The sequence below is a fragment of the Schistosoma haematobium genome, chromosome 1 (assembly GCF_000699445.3).
Source record: "Schistosoma haematobium chromosome 1, whole genome shotgun sequence".
Classification (NCBI taxonomy): Eukaryota; Metazoa; Platyhelminthes; class Trematoda; order Strigeidida; family Schistosomatidae; genus Schistosoma; species Schistosoma haematobium.
The window spans coordinates 59072722-59083744 of record NC_067196.1 but is presented as its reverse complement, the minus strand read 5'-3'; the positions used below and the strand labels follow the sequence as shown (position 1 = coordinate 59083744).

Below are 11023 nucleotides of genomic sequence, written 5' to 3'. Positions count from 1 at the left end.
ATGAATTTATTCTAATTTATTATACCTCTGTCCGTTCTACTACACAATGTTAAGCAACCTTTGGCGTTCATATCCAAGAGCCTTGCTGCTCTTCTTTTTCTCTTTTTTTTCTTCTTCAGAATCTTGCTGTGAGAGCACAGCTTTGAAACTTCTGACGTTTGGAGCAAACTTGGCGCACGCGCCCTCTCAAGGTCATGGTTTACAGCACGCGCTCTACGATTTCACTTTATAACAACTATAAACTTAGTAAGTTGGGAAGCATTTTGCGAACCAACAAATGTTGTAATTTATAGATCATGCCTGTAAAAACGGTGTGTACCTGCACATGCAGAAATATATTAATATAATATTATTATTATATCTATAGCCTATCAAATATATCCTCGCTCCTGACCTCTACTTTCACTGGGTTGGGACGTTTCAATTATAGATGTTGCTGGTTAAGGTGTTGTCAAACTCCAAATACTTGTGTTATTGTTAGATACATTAAAGGGACGTTTTGATGTATATATTGTAGTGGAACGACAGTGATGCCAATAACATATACATCTTACCTAACTCTGTATAAATTCATCGGTTTACAGCGTTAGTGAACAAAGGAATAACGCAAATTGATTACAAGTGTGTTTCTAGATGCAAATAATCCATACATCTGTTAGTGTGTGTGTTAGGAAATACGAATAGCGGGGAAACGTATCTTCAAAAAACGATACTTGTTGATGTAGTAAGTACTGCCTGAAGTTGAACAGTGTAGGTAAGGAAAATGAGATTTGATAAGATAATAAGTTTCCCGAAACTGGGAAGATGCGACCGTCACGCCGATAAATAAAATCGAATAAAGACAACTCTCTTCAAACTACAGACCTGCCAGCCTCGGCAATGTCGTAGTCAAAATACTGGAAAGAATAGTCACGAAGACCATGGTGACACTAGTAGATACCAACAATTTGTTAAACAGCGAAAACATGGTTTCAGGAAAGTTTTATATTGTATAACAGATTTTATGGAGAGAGAACAGTGAGGAAAGGCTCTAGATATTGGAAAATCAGTGGATGTTGTCTACATAGACTTCAGCAAAACACTTGATAAGATGTCAACAAATGGACTGCTCTTAAAGCTGGAAAATTTAGGCATTGTCGAACCTCTCCTAAAATGGCTTAAGTATTTTCTGGTAGGTTGTAGACACAAAGTAAGAGTAAATTCGAAGTGCTCCACCTGAAGACCAGTACTTAGCGGAGTACCGCAAGGTTCTGTCTTAGGTCATTTACTTTTTATACTCTATGTAAGTGAACTCCCAAGTATGGTTGAGTCAGCAATGTTGTTATACGCTGACGATGTAAAAGTCTTGTGGGAAATAGAGATGCAGATGCCTGCGCACAGCAGACAGATTTGAATATCGTGATTAACCGGTCTAAAGATTGGCTAATGAGTTTCATCGCGACAGAGTGCACTTTTAGGATACAGAATAGGGGAAGTGCCTTGTACCCGTGATCCGGTATCACAAGGATCTTCGTGTGACGGTGAGTCATGATACGAAGACCACGACTCACTGCCGGGAAGTTGCAGCTAAGGGGTGTAGAACCCTACGGGCTTTAAGACAGACATTCACATACTACCATGTTCAGTGCAATATATACTACCTAAGTGAGATTCAAACTTGAAAACCATTTTCGGGCTACATGTCCCTGTTTACAAATTGTCCCTGATACCTTGGACATAGTACAAAGGGCAGCTATTCATGCAATTCCGGAATTCCGGGGTTTACCATGACAACAGCGGCTTGAAAAGCTAGACCTCTCTACTCTGTTCTGCCGCGGACTAAGAGGTGATCTGATTGTGATGTATTAAATAGTGAGAAATGATTTTGGACATAATATTTATTCTTTTTTTCTTCCTATCGGATCACGAAATATCAGGCTACTACAAAGGCCAAGAATGGACAATATACCCTTGGCGTATAGGTTTTCACACTGAGTCATCAATTCTTGGAACCAGTTACTCGAAGACGTGATGTCCACCCCTTCAACCAGCTCATTCAAGAGAATACTAGACGTTCTCCGGAGCTTACTAGAAAAAACTGCTATAGACCATAGGCCTTCTGTCCTCAATACACAAATAGAAATCTGAAACATGTCCACGCTTAAGACTTACAAGAATAAAATGGACTCCAAAATGGATAAAAGAGATGCACGTATCGCAATACTTAGTTTCTCATGAAGAAGATATAGTTACTAGGAAGTTTGAGATGACTCAAAAGTTACAATGCATCTGAACTAATAAAGTTTGTCCTAAAGCTAAAATAAAGCCACACGGGAGTTAAAATCAGGATATCACCATAAATTTCTTATCATTCTCAGTCTACCATATGCCGAGCATTTTTCTACTGCTGGTAAACTGAAATTTCGCAAGGCGCTAACTACACCACCCAGCAAGCAAATCAACAAACCTTAAACAGTTCACCAACCCTTACTTTCCGAATTATTTTGAAGGAGGTTCGGTAAATGAGGAGATCATGTTTGATAATGAACATAATATTGGTTCTTGTATAATGACGGAAAACACATCGTCTAATTATCCTAAACTCGTTTCAAACTTGGCCATACTTTCTTTCACACGGCTATGAACGCCCTCCATTCGTACACTGCCGTCCATTGTCATCCTATTTACAGCAATGCTTATAGGTCAACAATGAATACTAGTAAAATCTCAGCTGAACATGGAGTTGTAGTAAAGCATCAGTTTGAAATGACGATACTTGCTATTGTGGTTCATCCCGTACTTTGTCTCCCATGTGTCTGTAGGTGAACCTTCATTTATGTGTTGAGATGAGGAGTTCTGTTCATTGACGATTCGACTAGATAGGTAATAGATAGGCAATAAACAGCTGGCAGGTAATTTATTCCGGTCTGGTGAGCTTCTTCAAAGTGTCCTCGCAAGTCCCCTATTTTGAAAGATAAGGTAAATGAGGGCATTTCAAAAGCAAATTGATGATGAAGTTATTTATAACCTGTGATTAGGTTACCTCAAGTGCTTCTGCATGAAAAATAAAATTGATTTAGTTATACCAGTCTCGTTATATGGCAGCTTTGCGACGCCGTAATTCAGCTTAGTTACAGGTCTTTGATATTTCTTAAAAAACAGTACAGTTTAGGACACATGAATGACGGGTACAAAATAAGAAGGTTTTATCATGAACATTGCTGAGAACCCCACAACAAATATCTCAATATTATTCATAGTTTACGTATATTTAGCTTGATGATAACTATGAAAAATGACGCAATTTAAATCATTTATCGGCTACTGAAAAATTAATGGCCGTTCGTATTATTCCTGCAGAGCATTTTGAAGCTCTTAACTACAGTTAATCGTTAACCCTGAGAAAATAAAGATTTCCATCGATATATTGCATTAAAGGAGACGAATTTCGAGTTTCATACTTTAAGTTATACAACGTATTAAATTTTTCACGTGCATAACCATCTGTTTACAGAAAGGTTAGCTATAATTCTCAACAGTATGGACAGACTGAGTGTTCAAGGTACCTACGTCGGTTGTAAATGGCAAGAATAATCAGGTGCAGCCGAAACTACAAAATTTCCGAGCTTCAGCAACGCTTAATAAACATGAATGTTTGTTGCTGCTGTCTGCTATTATTAACCAAATAGTAATTCATAAAAGCTTTTTGGAGCTACATTTTTGGCGTATAAGCTAACTAGATACAACTAAGTTTGGTGATGTATTCTACGGAAAACTTCGTTCTAATATGAATGACGTTCTGAAAACGTGCAAGTATGAACCCATCTAGGTCGTACTGTAGTGCGTAGTTCATCTTTTTATAAATAATTAACTCACAAGACGAATAATAATTATTGGATTTTAAATGGCCAGAGGCAATAAGTCAGTTCAAATTCTCAAAATACGTCACCGTGGACCTGTTTAACAACGAAAATATTTTTGCAGCACGCTTGGTATTTTAAAATGTCGAGATAAGAGCTGGTATAAATATCTTACACATGGTGTATAAACCGTAAATTAGATCACGGTTACTATTCATGAAGTATGAGCCGAAACAGTTCAAAATAGCGAAATTGAAGCATTAATTTGAGAAACATCGATTCAAAGATGCACAATATAAGACGTTCCACTTGCGCGAAGGTGGTGAAAATTACTTTTCCACCATTCCCAACTTAAACGACTTTAAAATTCAAGATCCGCGCCAGTTCAAATAGACTGGGTTTGGAGGACTTTCAGCGATGCGTTTCAGTTGATTTTATCGAAATTCATCATTGCAAGAATAAATATTTATTGTAATGAGAGAAACTGTGAAAGATAATGTAAACGAGTGGCACTTAATAAATAAATATGATTAGGAATGAAGTAAAATGCACCTTAATAATGCTTTCGCCATTAAGTACAATCACCGTTACACGAAGATATTTACAATGTCAGTCGGAAGCTGTACATGATTTGGCATTAATAATACTCGCTAACTGGTTAGAAAGAGCGACGGGGTTACACAAAGTCGTAGAAACATCACCAATCAAATAGCCTCAAATTCAGCGATGAGCATTTTAAAGCACATTCATTTGACAGTTGAAAAGCCAAACGTCTATCTCTCCACGAATAACTTTGGGTAGTAAATAATGTTACCTAGATGTTTGTGATGACTCACAAGACACACGGAAGTTATGATCGAGATATAACCATAGGTGTCTGATCATTGTCATATTTTATCTATATTTAGTCTTTTCTCTCGTTATTTTTCAACGCTTAATTCAATAAAAATTTCGCATGATAATTATTGGACTTTCCTCGATTCAATCTCACGGGCGGTAAGGTTGGCCTTTCCGCTACATGTTTTCAGCATCGTTGATTATCGAGTCTTTTTAAGAAATGATAAGTGAAGCTTAGATTTGTTGTCAATACTTTTTTGGTACATGTCTTAGAGGACCTCGCTTTTTAGTACCCTGGGCATTTCAGCACTCAGGTTATTTCTAAAATCGTCCACACATCACCCGTTGTTTGCCGACGTTTTAGAACTCCATATTTCATGGGTACCCTACCAAAAAAGCAAGGCATGAAATCTGATGGGCGGATGCTCATGGACGAAGGTATGTCCATCTAATTACAGTTAAAGTGTTACATCCCCTCATCCTTTCTTGACAAGCTTCCCTTGTAAACGATTACAAACCTTTTCATTTTACGCTCGATATCATCCAATAAATATTGGTAATGTTTCACCTAAAAGTTGTTTATTTTTACATCTGCAATGTTGTTGTTGCATGTATAAGCTATAAATACTATATAGGTTCAAATAGCATAGTTTTTAACCAAATAAACTATAAGACTATCATAACCTTATTAGGTGGCTGTTATAGATTGAGGGTCCATTCTCCCAATGAAAATAAATATTCTCACTAAAGCTTTAATGCATCTATGACTAGTTAGCCTGTCTTGAGTTGATCCCCAAAACTCAATGTCTGCTTGTGTAAGGCGAAACACGGAGAGACTATAATTTATGGACGAACCACTCAGGTCGATAACAGATTTTGGCGCAAAATTCACTCATCCATTTGGTTGGATGGAGTTTTGGCATTATAGCTGATGTCAGTTCGCGATGGAAACTCCATATCTTATTCATAACCTTAGCCATCAACTGTATATATTAATCCTAACCCCTCACGCTGGTTTATAACCCTCAGCCGTAGTATGTAGGTGGACATTCTCAAGGTCTCTTCATCTTCGCTCAAACGTCGTCCATAAATTACAGCTTCACCATACTTCTCGTGAATAAGCTTTATGTCACACAGACTAACCAAGTTTATATTCAAATACCCTTTTTTCATGTCTAGTTAACTAGCTGTAGATATTCGATATTTTACTTAATCTCTCACCCTCGTCCTCTCTTGATATAATCTTTCTATAAGCATTTAATAAAAGCACACTATACTGACTTATCAGTCAACCAGGCGATACTGCCTAGTTTTATGGCAATTAACAACAAAAGCCAATAAGATTACTGTGAATTAGTGATTTTGATATGATAAATAACCCTTTATATGTTAACTTATCGATCAGCGTAAAGGAAAAAGGTCGAGTTTACAAATTCGGAACGGGGGTAGTGTTGTAGTTTGGAATCATAAGCCCATAAAGTTTTAGTCGCAAACCGAAACTAGCTATATTTGAGAAAGGTTAGGGTTTGTTAATAGGATTTAGATCACATTTATGCATTAGGATAACGAATCAAGTTTCGGGTGTTTATCACTAAATGACATTAGCTATAATAAGACGATACTTTTCTACACCTTTATTCACAAAATTGCTTTGGAATTAGGAGTTAGAGTGAGAGGATACTCTCTAGCTGCACAATCACCATTGACTATGCACTGAATCATACCGTATAATATAACAGTGCATCAGGAGCAGGTATTTCTTGTTATCTAGCTTAGATACTATATTGTATTCACTGATTTGTTTGCACAATAGGTTGTTTTTTAACACCAATTTTAAGCATCTTAGAAACCTGTCATTGTCAAATTTTACTTAGTTAATCACAAAATACAAGATATCTAGCACTGGGCTTCTAATTTGGCGCAAACATTTATGAGCTTCTTTTCATAGTGATTGCCCCCAAATACCCTGGCATGGTCGAGAGTGGGGAGAGCCAGCTCTTCCCCAAAATGCTCCCACATGGCCACACATACAATCACTATCAAGGAAGTCCTTGTGGCGGACCGGTTGTTTACGAGATTGAGAGAACGAAAGCCGAATGTCTGGCGCTTTAACCGGGTTGGTGGACTCAGAGAGTTCACCTAGGGGAGTTGGAAAACCCTAATTCCAAACCAATGGTGCACATGAGCTCCAGTATCCTAAAGGAACAAAAGGCGTATGAACCTATTTTTGGTCACCGGCTACTACGGAAGTGCATCTCCTAACTTTACTTCACTGTCTTGTGCATTAGACTTGTAGGTCGAAGGCTCTGGGTGTAGTGCCCTAAGAAAACCACCTGCTTTGGTTTGGACGTTCGGGCAGTATCACAGCCCTCACAAAAATCGAATGACGAAGTAAGGAGTGCATATATTAAATGCCCCCTTGTACTATAATTTGTATTTAAATAAATAAATAGTTTCCAACGATTATTCATAATCATATGTTATCTTGAGACTTTTTGAGTTCGTTGCCAAGTGATCCTGGTTACATGTATTCTTTTTCCCCATTTTAGACCTACTTTACCTTTTTTACATAGATATTTGCTGCTGGCAACTTTCTAAATAAAATATCTCGTGCCTGTTGTTTATTTATTTACAGTATAAATGAATGTCTTTTAGTACTTTATAGTTCGTATTACCATCTGTATTCATTCCTGAAATAATTAAATGTGATACACTGGGGAATGAACGTTAGTTCATGGGGCTGAATTGTATTTAATATCTTACGTCTACCGTTTCCTTGTTCATGTAGAATTTTTTATTTTATTACTTTTTCTCAAGGTATGGACTACTACTCAGTAACGGCATTCAGAAAGATGAATGCATTTCGCAAGGAGGGGCAGCTCTGTGATGTAGTTATCAAAGCAGAGGGAAGAGAATTTTTAGCTCACCGTGTAGTTTTGGCAGCTTCCAGCGACTATTTCGACGCCATGTTTTCAAGTGGGGTAAGCTTATTTTTGAATGTATTTAGTTTCAATGAACTGTTCGTTTTACATATTTCTATGATTATTGGTAGAATTCACTGGAGTTGCGAAGTGTTTTGGATATATATATATATATATATATATATAGTTTATTCGTTATCCTCTTCTAAATCTTGAGTTTTAGCACTGTTGCATACTTCTTATGTGTAGATAACATTTACTAATATTTAAGAGGTGAGTATGTTCTATAAGTCTAAGAAAGACACAAAACAAACAGAAAAAATGAACTTTTGTGTATTATAGAATTATCGTTGTTTTAAAAGTTAACCTTAGTAACTATTTTTCAGTTCTGGCTTATGCTTTTCACTCACAGTAGATATGTTTGGATATCTATGGATTAGTTGCATCCACCCGAAATTTTATGTCGCAAATAATAGTCGTGATCTTTCCCTTTAACTTATTATTGTGATTGTTTCGTTTTACTTATCACGTGACCATTTCATTTGTTGAGTTCCAGTAGATGTTTGTCATAAGTAGAGAAGTGGCTTGCTTGCTAAAGCACTCGAATTCCAAACATCAGGTTGCAAAATTAAATCAGGCTTCATCTTCTTCGGCTTATGCAGTGGGGTACTATCTCTAACCAATCCACAAAAAAGGTATGATTCAAAGTGGAATATACGAACATGTACAAGGTCACTGTTTCAGATCAATTGTGTGCACTATGTGCCTTCACTCCAATTATCAAATTCTGCGCTTTCCAATTGGTTTGCTATGTTAGCGCCTATTCCTAAGTAACAATCCCATGCAGAAGTTTCAAGTTCTGTTTAAATATTTTGCCTAATCGTTCTAGACGTTCTATCCTTTCACCTTAGTTCAACCCAGCTCCTGAAAGCATATTCAAGGTGTAATCTAACAGCTTAATCTAATGAAAGAGAAAAGAAGCCAGCCAAACACAAGTTCAGTCAGTTGTCATCAACACAAGTTAAAATAAAGCGGTTACCGCAGGGACTATCTATATCGTGGTCCTTAAATAACGTAATTACTAGCCTTTCGGATTTGATTTGTCAGTAAGTTTGACGAGGTAGATAATGTTAAGCTCCATCCCTAATCGCTTCATTAAGTTTCTAACATATTCCTGATACTGAACCTAGTTTCGAATTGCTGTCATGGTTTTTGAACAGAGTATTGTATTGTTAATGTAGCCCTTTGATTAACTTATATATATATATATATATATATATATATATATATATATATATATATATTCATTATATTTTATTTCTTATCAGATGGCTGAATCAGCGCAGTTGGAAGTTGAACTCAAGTCCATCACTCCTGAAATAATGGATACCCTTCTAGATTATGTGTACACTGGTCAAGTTCGTGTAAGCATGGCTAATGTCCAAGACCTTCTTCCAGCAGCAAGTCTTGTTCAGATGGAGGGTGTTAAAGTTGCTTGCTCTAATTTTCTCTTGACGGAAGTAGATTCCACGAATGTTCTTGGAATCAGACGATTTGCTGAACTGCATAACTGTGTAGAATTAGAAAAGTTTACACGAAACTTTGCAGCCTGTAATTTTGAGTCAGTTGTTGACTCGGAGGAATTCGTATGCCTCACACCTGAGGAATTGCTTGATCTTATTACAAGAGAAGATTTACACGTAAGAAATCAAGCAAATTAGATTAATTTTGAATACTTAATTTTAATCTCGCTAATTGGGGGATTTGAGATACGTTCATTTTATACTTCCATCGCATATTATCACAAAGCCTGTTTGACGTATCTAGACTTCTAATTTACCAAGTTAAACATTTCCTCATTAGATGGGTTACCATCGTAATTATTTACTGTTTTTATCTTTTAACTAATAGTGTGTTTGGACCAATTTGTTTAATCTCAAATGTGATTGTATAAGTATTGGTCTGCACATATATGGAGGCTATGTACTGTAGCGTACATATCTTACTCGATCTTTTAAGATAAGCGTGCGAAAACAGCATTATTTGCTAGAACTGACAGTTTTGATTTGATTTTCATGGAACTTACATTTTGACTCGCTTTCACTTATTACCGTTCTTAAATGTCATCATTAATATATTATTAGTATTGTGTGTGTATGTGTCACTACCAATAGTTAGATACTTGGGAAATAATTGTATTTTACAAAGTCATTTTTATTGTAGTGCAGCATTGGACGCTATTTTTGATGACGTTTCATAATCTTATTTCGCATCAGGATAGTTTTCCAGTAATATAAGCACTAATTTGATATTTCATACACATAGTTCCCTTCATTATATTAAAGAGAGCAAGAACGAAGATTGGTGCAGAATAATATGAACTCATTTTACTTCGTTAGGTTCTCATCAGCTGCTTACAATCTATAACACTTAAAATCAACGTTATCACAGATATTGACATACTTATAAATACGAGGGTGATTGGAGATGGATATGTGTATCATAATGCAACGAAGACTTCGATTGAGTTAATGTCATAAAAGTTTTGTTTCAGATAAATAAATTTTGGGAGGGAAAGTTCCAGAACATTGAAATGATTATTAGAACTTCTGGAGTTAACAAATATTAGATGACTGTGTAGTGAAGATTAATGGTAATAATGTATCGGCAGTATATATTCTTTCTGTTCTATGAAATAGTATTTTAAAAAGTGCCATTTTTGTAACTGATTGGATAAAAGTTATTGCAGTTAAGATATATTCCATTTCATGTATCTTTTCTATAAACTAAACGTTGAGCTGTGCCATTCTTCTTTCGTTCCATTACGATATTGAGAAAATGGAACTTGTTTTCATTTTCATGTTCCATAATAAACTGGATTTTTGGATGGACGTGGTTGAAAAGTTTTAGCAGATTTGTTACATGTCGATTATTGCATACGATGAAGGTATCGTCAATCTACCTTGAATAATACGTTGTCCAATTAGTTACAAAAATGGCACTTTTTAAAATACTATTTCATAGAACAGAAAGAATATATACTGCCGATACATTATTACCATTAATCTTCACTACACAGTCATCTAATATTTGTTAACTCCAGAAGTTCTAATAATCATTTCAATGTTCTGGAACTTTCCCTCCCAAAATTTATTTATCTGAAACAAAACTTTTATGACATTAACTCAATCGAAGTCTTCGTTGCATTATGATACACATATCCATCTCCAATCACCCTCGTATTTATAAGTATGTCAATATCTGTGATAACGTTGATTTTAAGTGTTATAGATTGTAAGCAGCTGATGAGAACCTAACGAAGTAAAATGAGTTCATATTATTCTGCACCAATCTTCGTTCTTGCTGTATTTAAAAAGCAATTTGATATTTCGAGAGGGAAACTGTAGTACTAAAATGTTTGGTTAA

The 11023-nt window shown here is 35.9% G+C and overlaps 1 protein-coding gene across 1 annotated transcript in view; it reads left to right on the top strand.

The window, feature by feature from the left end:
- The first annotated feature begins 4822 nt into the window (after positions 1-4822).
- Positions 4823-11023, top strand: part of KLHL12_1 (Kelch-like protein 12) — a 32144-nt gene continuing 25943 nt past the window's right edge. The window contains exons 1-3 of the mRNA XM_051209205.1: positions 4823-5114; positions 7494-7657; positions 8926-9297. Coding sequence (XP_051074639.1) covers positions 5054-5114; positions 7494-7657; positions 8926-9297 — 597 coding nt within the window. The 5' untranslated portion in view covers positions 4823-5053. The remainder of the gene's footprint in view (positions 5115-7493; positions 7658-8925; positions 9298-11023) is intronic.